The sequence below is a fragment of the Ornithodoros turicata genome, chromosome 7 (assembly GCF_037126465.1).
Source record: "Ornithodoros turicata isolate Travis chromosome 7, ASM3712646v1, whole genome shotgun sequence".
Taxonomy (NCBI): domain Eukaryota; kingdom Metazoa; phylum Arthropoda; class Arachnida; order Ixodida; family Argasidae; genus Ornithodoros; species Ornithodoros turicata.
Window position 1 is genome coordinate 15,520,688 of NC_088207.1, and position 25,954 is coordinate 15,546,641.

Sequence of the window (25,954 nt, forward strand, 5' to 3'; positions counted from 1 at the left end):
GGCACATAACAGGAGAAAATTCACAGCCGAAAAACGCAAGGCGATCCTTCCGATGCTCCCTCATCTCCGGGAGTTTCGGGCAAGGCACAATGTCGCTCTGCGGTCCCCAGCCGGTCGCGTTGCCCCCTCATCGGTCTCCAGACACATGCACCCTCAGCATCCACACTTCATGCATAACAGGAGGACGACTTACTTCAAACATAATTAAAAAATGAACAACTGTAACGACGACAGAACGACAGAAAGCTCCACTCCATAACCAACAGACACACTTGTGCGTAACGCGTTACTAGTAATTGCGTTACATGTAATCAATAAATTTAACATGAAAGTAATTTTTGGGGTAATCAATAACTTTTCTGAGTAATCGATTACTTTTCCGGCAGAGATTAACTTATCTATCAGATGTCGTGCCCCAAGTCAAGACCCTCGTGCGGTTAGCCTTTTTTGGACTGTTCTACTATTCGCTCCGAGCTCGAACGGCGCGCTGCGGAGGACGGAGAACTATCGCAGTGTGGACACGTCGTCTGCCTTTACACGTTTATTCAGCGTTCAGTGCCGTAGGGGGAACCGAATAGTATCGTACCATGGCGGCACAAGTGATCTTCTGGTGAATATACACTAGAATTACGGAAAAGAACCATAAAATCCGAACATCGATCCACGTGTTGTCCACACTAGATTGATGACGGTGTCGCCCCCAATAGGTCGATATCGCAGCCAATAGCAAGCGGAGGTCATCGTAATAACGCTATGGAATTTCAGGGTCTCTCCCTCTAACCTCATTCTTAACACCAGTGTGCTAGTAAATGTAGATTTTGAGGTTTAGTGAGTCATGGGGAAGTTCCAAGCAATGTTCTTCCACAATCGGGACAACGTGTTTCCCGACGAGAAATACAGTAGACGTACAGATCAACTTGTCCTACGCGTGTTTATTCTCCGTGTTGTTCCAGCTGTTCAGCTGTTAACGTTTATTTATTTATTTTTTCACTTTTTCTTTGAGGCACACAACGACTGCTATAATTTGCGCGAATGCAGAGTAACGACCGGAGTAACGCTTTATTTTTCTGCTCGATACTCAGTTAAATCTGGATTCGAGTAATTGGTAATGGTAGTCAATTACCTTTTCCGTATAAGTAGAAGTAACTGTAACGGTAATGAATTACTTTTTTTTAGTAACAGGCACAAGTCTGCTCGCAGGAAGGGCCCGGAGGCCAAATTTGGTGACGCTCGCGCAACTGATTTCGCATTTCCACAGCGCTGAAAGTACGTATGACCCACATGTTTTTCTCACACACAGTCAGGCTGGAAACAAAGGTTCGTATCATTTGAATTGTTATCGGAAGGGTCCATTCAAGTCCTGCAGGGCTTCGTACTCGACCAACCACAGAACAGTCGATATCACTGACCATTTAGCCCATTGAATGAACGAGATAAGACTATCTCGGGCACTTTGCAGGCGATATAAATGTCGCATCCCGCATTCGTGCTCTGCATCCTGGTAACCGAGGCAATGTCTTTTCGGGTTCTTGCATTCTCTGCAGTTCTTTGCTGTGTCCTGGCACGGAGAGTGCCCAGGCCGCAGTTAGACGAACACTGGGAAATCTACAAGGGCGTACACAGCAAGGAATATGTACCTGGAGAAGAACACGAGCGAAGACTCATCTGGGAAGACAACTTGGACTTCATCCGGAGGCACAACCTAGAGTATGACCTGGGGCTTCGGACGCACACGGTGGCAGTCAACAGTTTTGCTGATTTGGTGAGGATTCGTTTGGCTTTCGATAGAAACGTTGCAACGGGGCGTGAAATGCTGTTACGAAAGCTGTTGATGGAATTGGGATTATTGAAGACGTAACCAGTTGCATGTATGTGGTTCAGAGGCAACCATATAAGGACCACCCTTGCGTAACGTGATAAATAAGAAGCTAAAATCTAATATATATGTTATCGCTCGTCTAAGCGAACCCTCAAGCTATCCCTCCATGTATTCAGTTGCTTTGACATATTGACGCACGATGCGGTATTGGAAGAATCTCTGACAATTTCTTTAGAGTCTATTTAATACTCGCCAAAATATTTCTCTCGTGGTACGCGTTTTGCCTCGTGTGTCGACAAGTGAAGCAGCACAATGGGACACAATACGAAGCTTCTAGCTTGCGCACTGAAATAGCTGCCTCCGATGTAATTGGCATGTACGTAGTGGTGGTGACGGTAGTAGTGGTGGTGGTATGGAGGGGGGATTTTTTAGGCCGCACGTACGTCAGAAGAGGCGGTGCATGTGACTCGGTTGAGCAAGCTAATAAACGTGACACTTAAAGTAACGCGTCCTTCATGATTCTTATTTGTTGCAGACATCGGAGGAGTACCGCCAGCTTTACCTCGGCTACCGTCCGAACGAGAGAAAGAAGACTGCACTGGGTGTACACAACGAAGCTTCATTGCACGATATTCCGGACGAGATCGACTGGCGTGATTATCACTATGTAACTCAGGTGAAAGATCAGGTACGTCATTTTCAAGAGTTCTGCTGTTCTTTCTTCGTCTCTTTCTCTTCAAAGTAATTTACTGGAGCGCCCACAAAACGCGAGAAGGAAAATAAAATTCTCATCACCGATGTGCACTGAACTGCACTAAGGCACAACAATACGACGTTCCCAAAGGAGCGAGGTTTACAGCGAGAGCTGCAAAGCGACGCGAAGACGAGGCATCACCATCTCTGGCTATGGCTTAACGACATCGAGTCCTGCACGTCTGATCCCAAAGGTGTACTCGCGAGAAACGCTGGAGCAGAAGAGTGCATTCGTATGATGTTGTCCAAAATGTGTATAGTTCGTCTAATTTATCTCACATAATACCGTTATAGATATTTAAACTTTGTACAGAATAAGAAACAGGTGCAAACGTCATTATGAAAGAAGTTCATTATTATGTTCAGTGCACCTACAAAGCAGACAAATTTGTGCGCTGATTTCGGTGTTCTGCAATGACAGCTTTTAATGCCGTTTATGTCTTTAGCACTGGCCCTTGTAACTTCGCACGCCACACTCATCTTCACCTCGGCGTTGCTTACGTTTTGCATACAGTTACCCAGGTTTCCTAACATTTTATCACCGGGTAAGCACTCAGAAAGCATCGCATCACAAATTTATTTACACAATAATGTGAAGATGGGTAAAAATTGGCCAGGTTAGTTCATGATTAAAACGAACAAAAACCTTCAGTACAAGGGAACAAATAACACGAAGAACGGAACCTGCACTGTTCGTGTCGTTTCGTCCTTCATCTTATTTGTTCCCTTGCACCGACGGTTTTTATTCGTTATTTGCACAGTTGTTTGTTTGAAATAGCGCGACGCATGTAAAATAGCCTTGATTTTTGTGCCTGATACAGTATACCCTTCATTATCGCAATTACTAGCCGTGTTCATCATTGTACTGTATGGGACACGGTTGTCTAAAATCTCCAGCCAGTGTTGGGGCGATCCGCTATCGGCGATGTCGCGCAAGAACGAACTATACCGATATCCTCCACGAAGGCAGGCCGCGCTCGACTGCTTTCCCTAGCAGACGACACTGAGTATGCGATGGGACTCTCTCACGACAGGTGCCGTTGCGTGGCCTTACCTCGGAGATGGTATTGGTATAGTTCCTTCGTATCCGACATCGCCGATAGGGGACTGTCGGCCGCGGGATGGAGATTATTTATTTATTTATTTATTTACGTAAGTACCCTACAGCGCCGGAGCATTAGTGTAGGGGTGTGTAGGCACAGAAAAATGTTACAAACTATGTATCAGGAAAATGAATAACAATAATAAACACCAAATGCAACAATAATACAAATGCAATAATAATCCTCATAACTGATAAACTTCAAGTACAAAAATATTCAAAATGTATAACAGCCAAAACACAAAAGAAAAGCAACCTCCGAGTAAGTCTTGCAATGATTTTTTTTTTTTTTTTCATACGGTTATCCAGTGAGGGTAAAGTTCGGGCCATTCGCAGAATGTTCCGGGTCCGGAGTAGAAAATGCGTGAGTGGGAAGCTTGTTCCATTCCTCAATCGTTCGGGGAAAGAATGATTTTTGGAAAACTGTTGTATTGGTGTCGTAAGGCCTTATCTTATATAAATGATCATGTCTGTGCGAAGTATAATGTGGTTTTTGTCACGAGGTACACCATTTTTGTTATTATAGATATCCCAAAGTAATTTCAATCGAGCTTGTCTTCTTCGCGTTTCCAAAGAAGGCCACCCTAGTTCCGATACCAATATGCTTGAACGGATGAACGGGGAATATTCATTAAGAACCAACCTTGCTGCTCTCTTTTGAATTTTTTCTAGTTTTTCGCGTAATGAAGAAGACGGGGAATCCCAAACAGGTGACGCGTACTCTAAGATTGGGCGTACGCATGTTTTGTATACGCACTCTTTAATTTCTCTTGGAGTACCCTTGAGATTCCTACGATAAAAAGTTAAAGCTTTGTTGACTTTGTTAAATACGTTATTTACGTGACTAGTCCATTTCAGGTCGGCAGAGAATAAAACTCCTAAGTATCTGAACTCTTCAACAGCTTGCAAGGTGATGTTATTTAATGTGTATGCGTGCGGTTCTCGTTTGCACTGGAAATGTAGCACCTTGCATTTGTCGACATTTAAGGACATGCCCCACTTCTCGCACCATAGACATATCTTATCTAGATCTATCTGCAAGCTTGTTATGTCTTCGTCAGATTTGATCGTTCGATATAGTACGCAGTCGTCAGCAAATAATCTTATTTCAGACGATACTTGTTGACCTATGTCGTTGATAAAAACAAGAAATAATAGTGGCCCTAGGACAGAGCCCTGGGGCACACCAGATGTTACGCTTATGCGTCGAGACACTTTTCCCTTGTATACAACAGCTTGCTCTCTTGAAGAGAGGTAGTCCATTAGCCAATTATAAACAGGGCGATCCAACTGAAGAGTAGACAATTTGAGAATTAATAGTGAATGGGGTACGGTATCGAACGCTTTCCTAAAATCTAGGAAAACAGTGTCCACTCGTACTCCCTTGTCATAGCAAGATACGATGTCGTGGTAGAATGTGATCAATTGTGTGGTGCACGAGTATCCTGATCGAAAGCCGTGTTGATAATCAGAGATAAAGCTATTTACGGTTAGGTGCTGCATTATCGACGAGTATATAATGTGTTCCATGATTTTTGAAGAAACAGACAACAAGGATATAGGTCTATAAATATGGACCAGTGATCTATCACCCGACTTAATGATAGTGACCACGCTGCTAAATTTCCATTCAGTCGGTACCAGTCGCAGCTCCAAAGATCGCCTCAATATAACGAATAAATACTCTGTCATGATTGTGCTGCACATTTTTAACACAGCAGGTGGGATGCCATCCGGCCCATGGCTGTTATGGATATTCAAAGAGCTAAGTAGCTTCGAGATTCCTTCCTTGGTTATACACAGTTCGGGCATAGGAGTTTGAATATTATGTTCGTGACTGGGCAGTGGTAGTGCCAAATCGTGGTGAAACACACTTTGGAAGTAGTCATTAAGAGCCTTTGCGGTATCGTCCGAAATTGTGTCACCATTAAATGAAAGAAGAGTCGGGATCCCTACGGGAGTTTTGTTGATAGACTTAATATATCTCCACAGAATTTTCGTATTACTCTCTAGTTTCTCTTTCATGTCCGTGAAGAACTGACGCTTACTTGTGTTAATTAAAGCCTTAAGGCTTTATAGGTTATATAGATTATAGACAACCGTGTTCCAAACAGTACTTTTTTTTAACCAAAATAACATCAACAGTTGGTTGTAGTGCCTGAAGCCATGAAACTTCTCGTCCACAGAAATAAAGTGTACTTGTCGACGTGTTATGCAGGGTAAGTGTGCTTCCGGTTGGGCATTCTCAGCGGCTGGAGCTCTGGAAGGGCAGCATTTCGGGGACACGGGAAATCTAGTCTCCCTCAGTGCGCAGAACCTGGTGGATTGTGATAACGGGTCATCAGGCTGCGAAGGAGGAAACATGAACAGCGCTTTTGAATACGTGTTTTACAATGATGGTATCGACACGGAACTGTCATATCCGTACACGGCTCGTAAAGGAAGTTGCAAGTTCAGTAAAAGCAATGTAGGAGATACTGACCTAGGAGCTCTTGACGTCACACCGCGCACCGAAGACGCTCTACAGAGTGCCGTGGCCACATCTGGACCCATTTCTGCAGCTATCGATGCCTCTCATCAGTCCTTCCGATTCTACAGGTAAGTTGCTCATTGTTCAATATTTGAAGTGATCTTCCTCCAAGAGACGTGGCTGGGCTAAAGATGTGGCGTGGCATTATCTACCTGCTGCCAAATTTTCCCACTTGTGAGCAGTGAGTCGCTCAAAATTGTTCTTCACTTCAAAAACTCCTTCGTGGCATGCTGAAAGCGATTGTTGGAACAACTCTTCTCGGCATAGATGGGGGAGAATGTCAGAATAGTCTATTGGCCAGGACTCGTGCCAGGGGAGGCACGAGGCGTCCATGTATGGGACGACGGCCACCTCTCAGGAGCGCAGTACACGTCAGTCTCCGAGACGACAGATCTGCTTCTGTGGCGCTGTCGCGGCATATTCACTCCCCACGACACCACAATGGGCAGGAACCCACCAGGGAACCAACCTGTGCCCTGCTTCGTAGACAAGGTGGTAAGCCATTAACACATGCACCACTAGGTGTGCGGATAAGCCCCGCATGCCAGATGCTCAATAGCTTACAGTGCAGATTTTGAGTCAGTGAACACAGCCCATTCCCGCGGAGCCAATCAACGATGTGCTGCAGAAAGAAAAGTATGGCATAGAGTTCCGCAGCTGTTGATGAGGTTTGACGCGAAAGCCCTCGTCCTTGCGCTACGCCTTCGGATGCTATAACGAATGCCGAGGCGGACTTGCAATTTCTGGATGCGCCATTGGTATATGCTACTGCAGACGTAAAAAACTGCAGACGGTATGGGTAGAATACCAAGTATTACTTAGTTTTAGTGCATCGGAAGAATTTCACGAGAACGATACGATAAGGATAATTGGGTGTAGATTTACATATAAGTTGCGTCAGCCTATATGAGAAACAACAACAACAAAATGACAACATAAAAGAAGTCATCAACTGTACGCTTAGCACGTGATGTCACTTGCTCCATCGAAATAGAGCGATTGGTTCATCGTGTTCTCGGAACTGTTATCGTGAACACCTTCCAATGTACTAAAACAAAGGCAAATGGAAACTGGTAGCGAAAGCTAGTCGGAATACGAAATGAGGCTTATGGGCGCGGCTATCATCATGAAGCGCGAGCGATATAGTGGGTGTTGGTAGTAGAGGTACGATCGTCAGAGTAGGCTTGTTATTCCTTGCACCCCTGTATCCGTGCCGTGTGTTCGTGCATCGGAATACGAGTTAGCGCGCTTTTTAGGTTAAACAGAATGTGCAGTTTACATCTCGGAGCTGTAGACCAAGATTAACACGCGTGAACAGATGAATGTAATGCATCCCCTGTTGCTGGCCCCGCGGAAAAAAGCTTTCGTCATGGCGAGACTGGCCAAGATGTCGGCGTGAGCGCCAGCAGGAATCAGCTGTGCGCCAACGATGTTTTGCAACGGACCCATTATTCCCAGTTACAGAAGAAATGCAAACGAGTAATCGCTCAGTGTACGCTTAGCTCTATAGGTGAGAAATGGTGAATCGAGCCTTCAGAATTTCCGTGTGGTCATCACGATACTCTCCTGTTTGGAGTTCTCAACACCGCTGAGAGCTGTATGCATTTCGAATCGTTATGTGTAATGAAACTTGACATGATTTATTTTTCTCTGTCCTCGTCTGGTATTGTTGCCATGTGTGATTGGTATCGTTCGGTCTGGAAAAGTGAAAGTTTGGTAAACAGCAAAGTTTGGTTAGGCCGATGAGCCATCGACTTCGGAGTGTCTGATGCAGCTACAGCGCAAACGAAGTGCGTCCGAATGTAAACGCGCCGTGACTAATTATGCACGGTATATTATTCGTACTGCTGACGTAATATGCTGTGTGCGCGCGTCGATGTAGCTCGGGAGGCAATCAAACATGTGTCTATATAAAGCCTTGTGATAGTGGCAGTTTCTTTGGTTTTGACTCACACCACCCCAAGGAGCACAAACGGAGTGTGGTACGAACGTTATTTCACCGATCTGAACCGTTATCATCCTGCACCGGGTTACGGGCTTCTGAGGACGCGACGATCGCCGATTACCTGGACAAACGTGGCTCCCCACGCAGGTGTACCGCGGGCACTCGCAAGCGCATGCTAGCATCTGGACCGCAAGACGGGAACCGCACCCGCCAGACACGCGTTGTCATCCCCTATGTCAAAGGCGTTTCTGAATCTATCCGCGGGGCTTTGCTTCCGTTGGATATCAGGACTACGTTCGAACCGCATGCTAAACTTCGAAGTGTCATATCGAAACCGAAGGACCCCGTCCCCCCGGAAGACCAGTCTAGAGTAGTCTACAAAGTACAATGCCAAGACTGTGACACGTGATACATTGGCGAGACAGTCAGGAAACGGAACACTCGTCTCAAAGAACACAAGCGGGACATAAACAGCGCGACGCACGCCACACGGTTTACGATGGAGCTTACAGAGCATTGTTGGGACACAGGGCACTGTTTTGACTTGAACAACGCGGTGACCTTGGCACGAGAACAAAGTTGGGGACCCAGAAAGCTTCTAGAGTCTTTGCACATACGTGGTGATCCCTGGGTTTATAACCAGGGTGTCGAACCGAAACGTTTTTCGTTCCGGTTATCGTTCCGATTACATCATAAACGATCCGGTACCGGTTCTGCTCCGGAGCAAAAAAAATAACGGTTCATACCGGTTTTTGAACCGGTTCCGCTTCTGCTAGGAAAATTCATCCCCACAAAAAAAAAATCAATGTTACAAAATGTAAACCCGTTTATTCCGCATACATGGTATTTAATATTAATAGACAGATGTGAAATTGGTAGTTCCTAGTTCCTGTAGGTTAGTGTCTGTTCAAATGGGCTTTCTCCTTTCTTGAAGTGCATGCTACAAACGGACTTGTTTGTCGTGATATCATACATAAAGTACTTTCTTGCTGGGTTGGAGCGATCGCGTCCCATCCGAATATCTGTTGCTACTGTCTAGCCAGCAAGCACCACCGCACGAGCACGACGCAAATCGAGGAACACCTTCACTCACAAACGCGCTCGACGGCTCCGTTTCATTTTCTCCGTGTCCTGTCAACAAAAGAGTTGCCACTTCGCACGGGCTGGCCCTCGCGTATACGTAAATGTATTCAACTTAGCTGCTCCCACACAAGGGACGCGTTGCGCGACATTACCGATAAAGAAGCCGTTATGCAGCCCCCTTGGGTCGCTCTTTAGTTGAGGAGAGTTTGGGGGGATCAAATTAAAACTAGCACTACGGCATTTTGCTAGAGGGTCACATGTACCTCGCAGTCTGTGTGCGTGCGCGAACGATAAACCATTACAAAGGAAGCCTAAGGGTCATACCGACATACATTCTACCGTAACCGTAACCCTCGTATAGTATCAATGACATGACTTCAGAGCACACGACGTCTGTTTCATTCGCCGATCCGGAGTCCAAACCGGCGAAGTTTTTTCTTGGGCTGAAAACCGTTAAATATATTTTTCGGTTTCCCTCCTGAGCGAAAAAAACGTATACGGTTTCGATTCCGTTCCGGTTCGCACCAAAATAGCGTTTTTTTTTCGGTTTTCGGTTCCGGTTCGCTCCGACACCCTGTTTATAACATAAACCGTGGCCCCCTTCCCTAACAATATTCCCATCTCCTTAAATAGCGACCGGTTGTGTTATCTCTCATTCAGTTTGGCACTGATGATCTCCGTCGTATGGCGGACGAAACGTCTGAGTAAACCTTGTTGTTTTGTTAGGTTAAGTCGGAGTTTCTGTACCTTTTTGTCCAGCTCTATCACGGCATTCTGAAGCCGAAGGTGCCTATGGGAGTTAAGCTACCTGTGTAGTCAGACGTTTAAAAAAAAACTGTCACCTCGGCAATGCGGCCAGTGGGCTTAAACAATCCAGTTGACCCCAAACCACGCCCGTATCCTCGACATCATGCCCGGTTCACACTGCGACCTCTCCGTTGCGGTACGGATCCGGTGCGGAGGCAGTTGTCGTACGACACACTGTTCAGATATACACTGTGTCCCAGAAAACGTGTCATTGAATTATAATAAAAAAAACTACGCCACCTAGAATCATGCGGTCAACAGCATTTGTTCTTACTAGATTTTTGCCACCTCCTAATGTGAATGTAATGTACTCCAAGTTTAATTATGTAAATATTTGCGAACTGAACTCAGAAATTTGCCAAGTAAAGGTCACTTTTTTACCCCACCAATGTGAAGAGCGTGCCGAATTCACTCAAATTCATGATAATTCACAGTGATATTCACCAGCTATCCCATCGGAAAAAATAGCCGAATATCATGCTTTTCGGAGCACTGGACCATAGCGCGCGATGACTTTTTGAGCGCAATCGCTCTCAGTGCGACGAAAGGAGGTTCCGAAGCCAGCCCACAGAGTGGTAGTAGAAAAAGTAACAGTTCCTAAAATTGGGAGAGGGAAAGCATTATCCCAGCGAAAGTCGAACGTGATAAGCCGTGCCTGTTTTATCTCTTTCTGAGATGTCGGGGAGGGCTGGATTTCCAACCTCCTTTCGTCGGGCTGACAAAGATTGCGTTGAAAAATTCATTGTGCGCTATTCTGTGCGACCTCCGTAGAGCATGATGTTCGGCTATTTTTTCCGATGGGATAGCTCCTGAATATCCCCGTCAATTATCATTAATCTGACTAAATTAGACACGCTCTTCACATTGGTGGGGTAAAAAAGTGACCTTTACTAGGCAAATTTCCGACTTAAGCTCGCAAAAATTTACAAAATTAAACTTGCATTACACGACATTCACATGAGGAGGTGGCAAAGGTGGTGTTTGACGAAACACGACTCCACTTCCACGCGTGCATTCAGACAACCGCAAACGGACAACAGTGATGTGGTAGGCGAAACTATAAATTGTATTGAAGCGTATCATGCGGCACACGGAGCAATTAGAGCTTCTTGTTTCGCCAACGTACTTTCCACGGAGGCGGCCATGTTGGAAAACGAACTACGACAACAGAGTAATAAAGAGCTTGTGCGGTGCGCCTCTGCTCATCGGTGAGCTGCATAGACGAAGGTAACCCAGTCCGCATGGAGTTCGGCTGAGCTACTCTTGCGGTTCGCAGTGCTTGGATGCCAATGACAACCGTTCCGCGTAGCTATCTGTAACCCATCAAAATGCAACAGCGTGGACAGCCAGGCACAATACGTCACAACGATCGGGTACAGATGTACCTGGCTATCGTCCCTGCCGTCAACAGTGAAAGGGAACCCGTTTCAGCGCTCTTGTCATGCGATCTTGTGCCATTTTTTGCCATTTCACGGAAAACTGCAGTCGTGTTAGCCACACGCGTACCGCTTTGCGCCATCGGAAGTGGGATCGGGTTGGGATGTGGTATCCACGCACGTGCAGACCGCATGATGCTGCTTGAACAACAACAACAACATAGGGTGCGTTTTCTTATTGAACCCGAGTAGCCAGGAGTTGGGTAACGACGTCAGAACCTTTATCATCACGTGACTCCAGAGTAGCCCACTTCAACCGTAATTTTCGAACGGCTAGAGTTACTCTGCGCTCAAAATGGCGGACTGGCCTGACGGGCGAGACGATGTGGAAGTGCTGGCAGACACCCTGTTTAACAACTTATAACGCGGATGCGTGCACTCCGGCAGATTTTGAAAATGCTCGACAGTTGTTAACCAGTCCTACATTTCGAAAATGAACACCACCCTTATTGTCTGTCAACAAGAGGGTAGGTAGCAGACGACGCATAGTCGTCTGCTAGCTTGTGTGTGACGTCAGAACGACGGCTACCTTTCTTCAGAGCAGAGTAAGGTAGAGTTGTCACTCCCTGGCTAATTTTCGCAGCGGGGTTATGACGTCATTTCCGTTACTCTGGCTGTTTTTCGCCGGCTGAGAGTAACTCGGAGTTGCCAGAGTTGAATAAGAAAAGGCACCGCTAGATGAATGGATGATGATGATGATGATGATGTGGGATGCTGCTTGAGAAAACACTGTAGATACTGCTTTCGTGTACATATTGACATGCCCGACGACATCCAAGGCAAAAACACAGCAAAGACCTACTGCCGCAGTAGGCCTTTGCTGTGTTTTTGCCTTTACCACGAACAGCACTGCCTGCAGTCGTCTCCCGGAAACCGATCAAGAAGTGACGGCGATGGCAATCGCGCTGAGATTCTACTAAAGTTTAGGTCTACGTGGTCAGACGAAAGGCAGGTACTTCGATAGATATAGAGGGAAACTGTGTTTCAAGGGCGGTTTACTTCACGATCGTACAACCGTACGAAGGGTCTGAAACCGAAAGGTGTATCAGTGTCCAAGAAGATGTTCCAAGTTTACGGGCGCACTACAGCGGTGGTGGTGACGGTATGATGGCGGTGGTATTGTATGGTGGTGGTGGCGATGATATGGTGATGGTATGATGTATGGTGATGGAACCGCCGTAGTCCGCCACGCTCGGTCTCGGGCAACGCCACGACTACTTCAGCGGGGGATCGTGCGTGCTGGGCTGGCCTCACAAGGAAGCGTGCCGACATTGGTCTCGAGGCGTCTACGGAACCCGCTCCGACAACAGAGCCAGCGCCCAGATTCGAACGTTGGTCACCTCCAGGCAGGGCCGGCGATAGGGGTGTGCAGGGCCTGTTTCGCACGATTAAGTGCATACTTGATATTAAAAAAAAAAAAAGTAATCACTGGTTGACTCCCTCGCCTCGGGTGCATCTGGAATCCCCCTTCGGGTAGAGGACCCGGTGATCCCCTCGCCTGGTGTACCTCTGAAGTTTCACAATGTGAAACAGAGGAATATTTGGTGACGCCCTCGCCTAGAGGTACCCAAAGTTCCGCACCTCAGTAAAGGTGTTATCATTACCTATGACAAAATAACCACAAACAATGGCTTGAAAATTGACCGTACGTTGCTCACTACATAATTACATGAGGTGAACGCACACCCAGTGATACAACGTTATGGGCAATGAATCAAACCAGCTAGCCTTCAATAAACCAACATAATTAGTACGGCGCAGCATGATCCCAGATATCTATGGGCCACAAAATCGCAAATCAAATCAAAATCAAATCAAATCACTGGTTGAGGGCTTCGTGCACTGGGCCTATGCAAGCGCGAGGCTTAAGGCGGTCGCCTTATTCGCCCCCTTTTCGCCGGCCCTGCCTCCAGGTGCGCTAGAGCATGACTCCTCCTGCTCCCGCATAAGCCAACCACCTGAGATTTCAGATTTATGGGCAGATTTGACATTAGATCGGCACTTTATGTTTCATTGCAGTGGCGGCATTTACAACGAACCTCACTGCAGCTCTAGTAATCTCGACCATGGGGTCCTTGTCGTTGGCTACGGTACAGGGGCTGATGGCGACTACTGGATAGTCAAGAACAGGTTAGTGACAGCACTTTTTTTCTGTTATTGGAAGCTGATACATGACATTCGCATGCGACGTCACGTGCACTCTAAAAACGGAACTTCACCGCATGGCACGCTGTCCGCCAACCATTGCAAAGAATAATAGAGTTATCTCTACTGGTTCGAAGAGAGAGGTGGGCGTTCGCGTTTACTTGGGATTATCATATATCCAAATTGCCACAAAAAGGCGCACGCCCACCTCTCTCTTCGAATCGGAATCGATAACCCTATCATTCTTGGCAGTGGTTGGTGCACAGTGTGCTATGTGGTGAAGTTCTGTTTTTAGAGTGTGCTGAATGTTGTACTGGGTCCCTTTGACTGGCCGAGCGTTGTAGTGTACACACTAACGCACGCAATGTACAGGGCGCGTGCGACGGTGTGGCTTCATACCACGCGCTACCGCTCTGGTTCGTTTGTTCTGTCGGCAAAGTCCTGCTGGGACAACACGGTGACGTTCAAGGAATATCCTGCGAGCATACACTGTTAAAATAGAACTACACCACATAGCACGCTCCTGGCCAACCATCATACCGAATGATATCATTCTGTGTCATGATTTGCTCAAACCAGGGTCGGAGGCGCCTATCTGGGACAAGAAAATCTGTCCCGGATAGGCGCCTCCTCCTATTTTCAACAAATCAATGCACAGAATGATATAATTAGGAATGATGACTGGTTAGGAGCGTGCCATGTGGCGAAGTTCTGTTTTAACAGTGTACGTTTGGGAGATATGCGATTTCCACAGGATGTTCCAGCATATAACGCGGGGGTCCTTGGGACATGTCGGTATCTACCAAAAGACGTCGCATAAGTAATTCTGGGACGTCGCTTGAATTAGCTGATGTCCGAATCAGCAGATCGCGTAATTCAGACCTGCTGGGATATTGAATGCCATACCCCCACCACACCTCCACCTCGCTTTAATATCGGATTGGGTGACCTGACTGCATGAAATAATAAGGTACCTTGATATGAGAGTTTCAAAACAACTTTATTACGAGATGATGACTGGTACCAAGCTGCACCAAGGTAAATGCAGGTACACCACCATCATATTATCACTCCAGGGACAAAGCTAAGCGATATGCGACGGAGCATTAGCCTGCGTGTCCCTTCCCAGAAACTGTGCAAAAATGCATAGGATTTTACTTCAAAACCTGTTTTGGAAAAGTGTTTGTTGTCGTTTTTGTACACTTTCTCTGTTCTTGGAACCGCGAGAAGTGTCGCTGCTTCGGACTGGTTGGTATGGCTAGGGTGCGGTCGCTGCGGTAGTAGTAATAATAGCGCTTTTTCACGTGCCATTAAAGGGGTCGAGAAACCACACGGATAGAACTTTGTCTCTGGTAGGGTGTGTCCGCCTCACACTATGCAGTTCGTATACGCGAAGCCCCCACTCGCACACCCTATGATTTTTATAGTACCGTGTTGTAAAAATGTCGCACATCCGAGCCCCCCCCCCCCCCCCGGCTGTGGTGCTGAGCGATGTCGAGAAGCTCCACGAAAGAGGCGGGAAGTGGCGCATTTACCGGCTGTTCTATGGTGCCGCGTCACAGCGTTCATCGCTTCCCTGCTTTCAGGCATCGCCATGAAGATGGGTAACTACGCACTTCCGTGTCGCGCTTACCACTGCGTCTTACCGAGATCTGGGCCCGCTTGCACGAAACAAACTTAGTGTAATACTTAACGGGTTCCCCACTTAGTGTAGTGCGGGAGCCGTAAGTGGCTTCCACGAAACTTTTACAACACTAAAGTGGTGGCGCTCGCTCCGCGCAATTTAGGACGCTGGCCAAGGGTGCCTCTCGAGTGCAGGGTGCCTCTCACCGGCGTGCACCTGCACTGCAGGTGGCGATAATTTCCCAATCATCGAGCAATTCGAGACATACTTTGTGCCACAGGCTTTATTTTATTTAACGAAAGTACGCAACAAGTGACCTAACGCGTTCTTGCAGCTACAATGATATTAAAATACCTTATTTTGGTTCTACAAACTGGTTACGTGCAACGGCAGAAGCAGACGACTTCCCCACAATCCAAACATGCCGTGACGCACGACGTCCTGGAACGAACTCCGGAAGTTCTCTTTCTACCAATAGCAGGATAGCCACGATCCACTTTAGAACACTTAACTTAAGGCGGTCGTCGAAGTGTTCGTGCAAGCGACTTCACTGCAACCCCAAACCTAGTGCACTAACGCGTTAGTGCAACACTTGCCAAGTGTTGCACTTAGGAATGTTTCGTGCAAGCGGGCCCGGACGAGGAGGAGGCGAGCCATGAGTCGGAAAGGATCTCCTCATATTCCCAGTGCCATAACTCCGTGACGCGGAAGCGCAGCATCAAGGGGTTTCAACGGAGATGTTTGGAACCCATAAATCTACATTTCAACCGAGACAATGTGTTATATTCGAGATTGAATTCACAACCTCTTTAACCAAACCCCGATCATGACATAAACTAGACAGTCCGTATTCACCAACTTGCTTAAACTATTGGTTTAGTGACGTCGGGTTTAAATCAATCACGTGAGACTTTCGTTCGCCAATCCTGGATCACCACCCCATGCTCTACCACCTGCTGCTCTGAAGCCTATGGCGGCGCACATAGCGAGCTTCCTGCACAGCGCATGCGCATTTCACGAGAGTCTGCATGAAGCGATGGTAGCCGGTAGGCCTAATCCCCGGTTCACGAAGAATTTTTCATCAAATCTTGGGTAAGTTCCGATTAATATAGTTTCTAGAAGCGCCCAGGAGACAGATTTGATCACAATGGGACGAATATTTGCCTCAAATGTTCCATTTCCATCATCCACCCAAGCTACTTAAACTGGTGGTTTAAGCCCCATGCATTTGAATGGGACGTATTTTAAACTAGGGGAGGGGCTAGTTTAACATCGGTCTAAGTATACGTTGCAACTACTGTGGACGAGTGTGTTGAAAAAACTATCGTAGACTGGTTGCGGTAGGTGATGTTGCACTAATTCGAAGTTAACTGGTAAAAATTATGCAGAATCGTTTTAAATGCACGGTTAGTAAACAAAAACGGCGTAACGCTTGACCGGGGGTACGAAATGCGGCTGTTGTTTTTAGAAGGCGCTATTGCGAACTTTTGCATGACAAACGTAAAAAGCACCGTCAAAGTGTGGTCAAAGAGAGTGACATCGACATGTGCCACCGGACAAAATCCATATACCAATCCAAGGGACCTAGAGAGCGTGCGGATGGCCGAACGTCAATGTGCATCTTCAAAAACAAAGCATAAGTAGTGCTGGCGCTTATTACGAGCGTCATCTCCTGTGATACACACTGTAGGCGCCCCCGTCATTGTACAGTAAGAGCGATAACATACTAGATGGTTGTTGCGAGCCCCGATGGAGAAATTGAGGGGCGTTATCCACTGGCATGCTTATCAACCATCCCAGTATCTATCATCTCTTCGCAGCGTGTCTAATCTCCAGAGACATCTAACAGTGCAATATGACTGATCATAAAGTGCATTAGCGTCTTGCGGCTGTTGTGTGGGTACTATCAAGGCATGGAGATATTGCATGTTGTTGCACTACACTGAACACGAAATCTGAGCAGATTTTACGTTCCCCGATTATGAAAGTACCGGAGCAAAAGCTAAGGAGGTCCCCATTTCCCCTGGATTCACATGCAAGCATAGATGAAACTGAAATGTGTGTTTTACTTATTTCAACATGCCACAGCAGAACAGACCAATGAAAATCTGTTATTCAGGCATCGTGTTGCCACTGCTACATTAGAAAACATTCAGAGGGACAGCTGCTTACTTCTATATTGATTTATCATTTGGTAACAGTAGATGTGCTTTTGTAGGGCTGCTTCTGCAAAAGACACTACACAGCAATGTGCTAAAGGAGGCTGCAAACCTTTCGGAAGCATCATTACTATTGCAGGTACATAACCATGACCAATCACTGACAGCTTTTCTGCATTGTATAAGCACATATATTCTGGAGATCCTCTCTTTAAAATTTCTGCTATGGACTCATTCATCACAACAACTTTGTATTCGTGAGTTTTTTGTTTATATTCAGACAATAAAGGCTATTACGTAGTTCCACAAGGATGACTTTTTTCATAGAAGCGTGCACTCTGGATATCCTGCTCAATTAGTTGTCAAGGTCACATGAGAACATAAGTGAGCAATGGTGCACAAGGAAAAAAAAATCCTTGCTACATTCCACATGCTGACTCCGCCAATATATCTGAGGTGTCGTACTGCAGTACGTTTGAATTGCACAGGAATAAAGGGCAATGTGTACAGAAACTTTGAAGCTCTCTTGCTCCCATTGAACTGCACTTAAAGTTGAAAATTAGATCAACTGCAATTACTGCATATAGCACCTTCCAGACGAATATAACAAAACATAGGCTACAGACTCATCGATAGATAGTATTGACAATTATAATAGGAGTCAGCTGTTCATGCAACATCAAAATGGAAATGTCGTTCCCCCATACTGCAGCATGAGCGCATGGATAAATTGTACATGGCCACATGACAGTTGTCAACTACTTAAAAGAAAGTTAGCTTGCGTTGACATGGGTACAGATTTGTCCAGCCAGTGCAGCCGTTTATATCCACACTGAGCACACGAGCACATGGAAGAACATGCACCCATGTTAACAGTAGCTATCGTTCTTTTACGTTACTGACAGCTGCCGTATGGCCGCATAGTTTATTTCTGTGCTCATGTGTTCAGTGTGGATATAGACGACAGTAGTAAAACAGGGTAAACAAGCACCCATGTTACACTAGCTCTCCTCCTTTTACGTCGTTGATAGCTGTCATATGGCCACAGAGTTTATCCATGTGCTCATCTGTTCAGCGTGAATACAGCGCTAAACAAAAAATGGTGTCCCTTTTGTGTCTCCTGAAGCTCAAGGCTTTTCTTTCAAGCAAAAATGTACGCATGGTGTTCTGCATCATTTTGTGAGCAGGACTGTTAAAAATTACTCGACGCACTGCAGCTTTACAGTGGTGTGATCTGTGCACTCTTTTTGTGTAGCCTCATATCCTGTACAGGTAAATCTTAAACGTGAACATGTTTGACACAGGTGTGCCTGGTTGGGTAGAAACTGAACAGGATCAACGTGGCTCCAACCAAAGTTAGCCCTCTTAGTTCGTCACCCCTAAAGAAGGAGCCGGTTCGGCTCCGAAACAACAGGACCCCTCTTTCAAGCTAACTTTGGTTGGAGGCACGTTGATCCTGTTGACGTAAATCTTAAGAATCGAAAAACACATCCCTATGGAATCATGCCACATGATTTATCATATTCACCTGAATCCCCATTGCAATCATGCTTCTATTCATCGCAAATGCCACAATACCTCTAATTGTAATAGGAAAATTTATTGACGGTAACAACATACAACACACCCGAAACACTACCCTCTAATTTGGCTGTGTTGTGCATGTCTTCCACGTGTTCTGAATAGCTGAGTTACAAAATAGTGAACCAAACCAATATCCTGCTAATATGCCATATGTGTAGTACATCACTTTACCTTCAATTATGTTACAACTTGTTCTCCTTGCACCAGCTCAGGTGCATGCTAAGTGTCCATGGTTTTTGCTGTATGACATGTCCTGTACATTGGTACTCTCATTTCACACCAGCTCTCCTCTTCCTTGACTCGCACTCCACCCATAAATGTACAGCAGTGAGTGGAGAATAAACAGAATATGGGCATACTACGGTCACAAAGTTCTGGTGTAGCTAAGAATGTGTCATCAGCATCATGACAAATGATTCTAACATCTATGGATCTGTCATTCGAAACAGTGCCTGAATGCTGTTGCAATACAAGATACCACGTACATACATTTACTGTTGGAAAGCCTTCACATCATCACCAGAGAGAGAGCAGAATATGTGGCGTCTCGTGCACACTGCTTTCACACTGCTTTCTTGCCTGTGACGTATGATTGTATATGTGTCAAACCTGATTATTTATTTTGTTTCAGGTAAGCTGTTCTTCAATGCCATATGTGAAGAAAATAATTGTTATACAAATTTATTGCTATTCAAATATGTGAGTGACATTAGCTTAGGCACACCATGCCATGCCCCACAAAAAACATGTCTGTGTAAGAGCTAGCTTCACCATAGGTTCAGAAATCTTGTGGTTGTGTGTGGAATTTTTCATTTCTTTTTAGTGGGAAATTCACACTACTACTGTTTCTTTTTAGAACCCCCCCCCTCCCCACATTTTCTATGGCACTCTTAGGGGTGCTAAAGTTCAGTAAAGTGGACCGAAGTAGTTACATGCTCTTCTTGTGTGCTAACGTAATGCATATGGCCAGAATCTGTGAAACTGTTGCTTTGGGTGCTGGTATCTTGCAAACCATCTCCCATATGACATGTATTAATTACCAGAAGTTGCCAGAAGACTCTGCATGTCCACCACTCATTACTGAAGTTCGGTGGTTAGTGATGCAGAGGCATCTACATTATTTTACCATGAATTCAGCATTGTGTCCCATAAATCTGCTCCCAGGCTTTGTCCTTGATGATACAGTACACCATGCTCACTACATTAAACTGTTCAGTTGCATAGATTCATGCTGACACAACTGGATCAATATGTCGGCTTCTGCAAAGTGACAACTACCAATGCGGCTAAAAAAAATAACTGAAATTGCAGAAGGAAGATATACCATCATGTAAATTTTAATAAAAGTAATACAGCACATTGTAGCTAAGATGCACATGATTTCAAGTTGCATCCTTTTCTTTGTATAAGCTTATTTGCATTGCGTCCAATTTTCCACTGCAGACTTCCCCTTACGGTATGATACAGATCAATATAGAAAGCGAGCAGACAATAATCAGTGCTGCTGTTTGCTGTAGCACTGAGATTTTATGCTAGAATGAGCATCTCTAGGTGTGCCTTGCTGTAGTATTCCACTGTGTTGTTTCTCAAGAAATAGCACAATCTCTCAGTACAAAGGTGCACAGTCAAACTGCATAACTACACAGTGCAGAAATGCAGCCTGTGCAATAATTTTTCATAGCTTTATCATCTGTGTAAACGAAAATTAGTCGAAGCAGGCCACAAATATGGATGATACAAACATGTGAGCCTCAAACGCCCAGTTGCTGAGTTGCTTGAATCATCGTCTGTATTTCAGGATGTCTGCAATCCAGTAAAGCATGGAAAACTGGGAATAGTCTGAGAACTATTGCATGACTGAAAAACTAGAAAAAATGTCAAGAAAGCGGTGAAGAGCTGCTGAAGTAAAAATGCCCTAAATAAGTTTACACAATTGTACAATGGCGATTATCTTTCTCATGGCATCACACAGGCCTCTTATGTCATTTCACAGTCAAAGTTGAGTGATCTGTGTAAGAGTGAAGTGATAACTGTAACTGCATCGCTATGCAAATTCTTTCGTAAATTTAAAAAAAGCCTGAATAAGGAGTGATTTCAAAGATCGTAGTGAATGATGCAGTCGTCGTCCTTCTGTCCACGTCTCTTTGCTGCGGAATGAATTCGTACCAACTACCCCGCCTTCATAGGCTTGTTTAGTGCATGATGTAATGTTGGCAGCCGTATTATATCATGGCATGAGCTGTGGGGAGTTTCTAGGCATTGGTGGTGGTGATGGTTTGGCATGTAATGGTGCGATGATAGTGCCAGTGTAATTGCTTACAATGCCAGTATGGAGTCGAGAGAGAAGTTTCTAAAGAATGAGCATGGAAAAATAGATAAGTCCCCAACCAGGTGTGTAAAAGTGTTTCCTGAATAATATATGGCTTTGAACAAATAAGCTCAACACAATTATTGAACAAAATGGCAGCACAGGCTTGTTTGTGGCTGATGCTGCAGCTGTTGTTGTGTGTGTTTTCTTTGGTCCTTTCCTGTTTGCTCCATCCTTGAAACACCACTATTGAAACCGGTATAAGATATCCTTCTTTACGAGGTATTTGGTTCATTTTAACATCTGTATTTTGTGTACACGGTCTCAATAAACTACAAATTCTGAATGGCTTGGATGCAGCGTAATGGCATTAAAGTGTGGCCGTTTATTTTAGCAATTATTACGTCTGTGATGTCAGGTGCATCATAGCAGATGACAAGTAAGGACAAATATATACATTAGGTATGTTCCCATTGTGTGAAATTTCATCAGAGCAAGAGACAGTCGCAACGTAATGATGTATCTTTGTTGGCTGAACAGAACAATCAATTTAGTGCTTAATGATTTGTACAATAATCTTATAGGCTGAAATGCAGAAATAAAGGAGGTCAGAGGTAAGCACAGCACCGCACTAACAGGGGGTCACGACACTGTCAACTTCCACGCTCACAAACAGGGACGCCCTGGGTAACCGACGAAAACAGCGCTAAACAAACAAAGAAAACACACACACACACACACACATATGACGAGGACGTAAATAAGGCAGCACCATGAGTACGTTTTCCGCAGGAGTCACACTCCGAAGAAACACAGCCAGCAAAGAGATGCTCTAACGCGTTGCAGATTTGTGACACGTTGAAAGTACCACGTCGAGTTATGCGTATGGGAGTCACCTGCAGGATAAGGTCACCCTTGCATCAGTGTTCTTTCTGTTTACATAGCCTACAGTGACCAAGCACTTGTACACACGTTGCGAACATGATATCAGGCTCGAAAGCGTATGAAAGACTCTGCTGGAATGCCCCATCAATCGAGAGGTTATCTTGATCGTTGCAGTTCACCACACAGGCCGCACAACAGACGATAAAAAAGCGATGGTCGATGCGGATGACGTTATTATACGCATCCACAATCGACGACCGAACACCGACAAAAGCACAACGATCACCTGCGCGAGGATGCCTACTGCTGCCTTTCAAATAACATGACAAACGCTCTCTTTTTAGCGACCATATCAAGAGCTTGTCATTCACAAAGTTCACAAATACAGAGGTAGGCATAACGCATAACCGACGATTACCGACACCCCGATCCGCAACCACCTGCAGCAGCGCCAGCGCCGCCTGAACTTTTCTTCCGTTAACATCATAATCTAAAAAACAAACGGGAGCCTTCCTCCTCTTCACAATCCTGTCGTCTGCTACGTTCTCCCTCCCCTCAACCATCTCGTGCCAATGTCAATAGTGCGCATGCGTTGTGGTCACCCTTTGGTCAACCGCTCTTCATAGCCGGAGAGATCACGTGATCGATTTAAACCCGACGTCACTAAACCAATGGTTCAAGTCGGCTGGTGAATACGGACTGACGAGTTTAGGCACCAGGCCTATGCCAGTCATGAGGCACAATCTGCTCTCTCATCCTCCATTGCTGCATTGTGAAGGTGGTCACCATATAACGGTAGTTAACCGGGGGTGATCTTACTCTTCAATGGATCCGTGTCATGCCGGCATCAGAGGAAACGAACGAGCGGACCAGCTCGGATCCTCGGCACACCTTAGGTGCAGCCGATCCTGACTGTTCCGGCCGACACCGAAAAACCGGTCGTTAAACAGGTAGTTGAAGTGCGTCATCCTGGCGTACAGGAAATCGTGCAAAATCACCGACTCTCTCTTCCCACGAAAGGTCTTCCCCGTGTCATGCAGACAATGCTCCATCAGCTGCGGGCGGCATCTGCGTTCACGAACTCGCAACCGTTAAAGATTGTCTCCAGGGAGGATTCTCGTTGCGGTCACTGTAATCGTCCGGAGACTATCGAACACATCCTGAGAGAATGACGCGCAAACCACACTATGCGGGAAACTCACCTTCCCCATGCCAGGCAAACTGACGGACGTCCCCTTCCCCGAAGGTTCTTACGCACAATGACATACAAAAACTCGCAACCTCGTGCGTTCTGTTCAAGAAACGGGCCCCGCGGAACGACCACCCTAGTGCGCCTCCCATCTACAGTGCGCCTCCGTCCCATCAGTATCGGTCATCCTGCCTATGCCTTACTTTGAAATTGTCATCTCTCTTGAGTGTGGCGAACAACGACAAGCTATTTCGACCCCACCCCCCGTCGATATATAAATTAAGTTATAAAAGATAAGTTATTCGCCCTATTATTTTAAAGTGACTGACAAAACGTTACTGATCGCTGACATGGGCCTATCAATTTCGTAGAGTGTCATTCCAATCTCCTACAACTCCCTCCTACTATGAGTTATAATATCGTTGCGTCACATAGTTGAAACACGTGACGTGACATTTAACAGGAGTGAATGCTAATGTACTTGACTTTTTTTTTTCAGCTATGGTATAGGCTGGGGAGAGAACGGCTACATCCGCATGAGCAGAAACAAGAACAACCAATGCGGCATCGCATCCGAAGCATCTTTCCCCATAGGCATTTTTATACATAGGACCTGAAACAATGGGCCGCTCAGGTTACATGCGACACACACACGCACGACAAGATATCTCAGAAAACAATGGAAATCACGTATCAATAGTGTGAACAATGGGTTCACAGGTTTCAATAACATGCGCCGCCAGATAAGGTAAGGGTTAACTCAGGTAAACAATTGGAACTCACGTGTCGATAGTGTTTGATAGGCACCTGGATGCACATTTAATGACAATTAATAACACGCAATGACATATAATAACACGCAATGACATGTAATAACATGCAATAACATCCGATGACGCCGTCTGTAGTTTTGGTTTCGGTTTTAAATAAATGCTTGGACGCCAAGCTTGGTTGCTCCACGTGTAGTTCTGGTTTCAGTTTTGAATTCCTAGGTGTTGCCAGACGCCCTCTGGTTTCAAGCTTTTGGCCGTCTGTAATTTCGGTTTCAAACCACAGCAACACTAGTTTCGCTGTGACAACGTCAACGCATTTTCTGGTGATATAAATTAAGTGTACACGTAGAAATTTCATCAGAAAAAAAAAACATGGTTGACCAGTTCTATGTGAACCTGCTCTCAAATGCGTCTTTGGATGTGTTTCCCGACAACACAATGAGCAAGTTCCGAGAAAAGCTAGCCCATCCACAGAAGTTGGAGGGTAGGTGGGAGGCCGCTTTAACAGAAGTCAACATCCCTTTCGCGATTAAAAATGTCACTGACACAGTCAATAGCATATCGGGAACGACATTCCTTGGTTCTACGATTGAAGCAACAGAGAAGGTAGAGTTCAACGCTAGCGAAAACATTCTTTTGCCTTTGAGACAATTTTTAGCAAAGCATTTGCAGTATAAGGCAAGAATTATACGTGGTAGCGGTCGTTATGAGATACAACTTCCACTGAACTATGGGTTGGAAATTAGCGCAACTCTTGCCGCTAAGCTTGGCATGGCTGAAAAGATAATCGGCTGTGGAGAGTTAGACAGAGGGTCACCTGTGAAGCTACTCAGATACCAGGTGGATACGGAAGAAACAATTAACATAGATACCTATCGTTCACGAACGGTTAAGTATGAAGTTCCAGAAGCCTCGTTGAGTCCATTAACCATGCCTATCGAACAAAGCCTCATTTGTTGCAAGACGCTCGTCTGCTCGTGTGTAACCCATACAACGGGATTTATCACCTGGAACGCATCAACGATGGCTATGTGACCTTTCATCTTTATTTGGCTTTGATGTTGGGCTTCGGAAAGAGGACAACTTTCTTAAGTTATGCAGTCGCCGAACGAGACGTGTGTCTATTCCCTGCTCAAAACTATATTTTATACTGCGATGTCATCGAGAACAAATTTGTGGGTGCCGTGACAGCACCACTTCGTCGATCGATACTCTTCAGAGTCCAGGGTAGGAATGATGTGATGTTTTATTTATTCACAAACCTGTGCTATAAATATGTATGTACGAAGGAATTGACAACCATTAAAATCGAGTTGGCAAACGAGATAGGTGATTTCATTCCATTCATTTCTGGCTCTGGACGTGTCGGGTTGACGATCCACCTACGTAAATGTATATAACAAACCCACCATGTTGCATAGCACATTTTGGTGCAGAAAACCGAGTGTATCTACCACACTATTCTGCTCCCGAACTTTATCAGATTGGAGGAGGCATATTTGGTTCTGTATTGAGGTGTTTCTTGCCCATACTGACCAAGAAGGCAGCGCCATACGTTGGAAGGGAAGAAAGTTCCTTGATACTGGAAGACATATAGCCGAGGAAGTCCAGCAAGGAATATCATTTCGAGAAGCCGTCAAGAAAGGAGTAGACCGCACAGTGCGTAAAACTCGTGACGAGTTACTTCAGAGACTCACGGGGAAAGGAAGAAAACGCAAGACTGGTAAAAAGCTCGACCTGCGGAGAAGATGTGAGACCTGTGAGTGAGTATATGCTCACACATCTGATTCAAAAGGTGTTTTCGCTCGTTGC

General features: G+C 45.6%; 1 protein-coding gene across 1 annotated transcript; it reads left to right on the top strand.

Moving 5' to 3' along the window:
• The first annotated feature begins 1,476 nt into the window (after nt 1–1,476).
• On the top strand, nt 1,477–24,326 carry LOC135400235 (procathepsin L-like). The gene is made up of 5 exons (XM_064632008.1): nt 1,477–1,762; nt 2,355–2,507; nt 5,893–6,272; nt 13,495–13,605; nt 23,869–24,326. The coding sequence occupies exons 1-5, from the start codon at nt 1,514–1,516 to the stop codon at nt 23,984–23,986; spliced, it is 1,011 nt and encodes a 336-aa protein (XP_064488078.1). The 5' UTR covers nt 1,477–1,513; the 3' UTR covers nt 23,987–24,326.
• The last annotated feature ends 1,628 nt before the right edge of the window (nt 24,327–25,954 follow it).

Coding starts and splice junctions, on each gene's coding strand:
- LOC135400235 (XM_064632008.1), top strand. CDS start 1,514: ATGTCTTTTCGGGTTCTTGCATTCTCTGCAGTTCTTTGCTGTGTCCTG. Junction 6,273..13,494: donor CAGTCCTTCCGATTCTACAG/GTAAGTTGCTCA, acceptor GTTTCATTGCAG/TGGCGGCATTTACAACGAAC. Junction 13,606..23,868: donor TACTGGATAGTCAAGAACAG/GTTAGTGACAGC, acceptor TTTTTTTTTCAG/CTATGGTATAGGCTGGGGAG.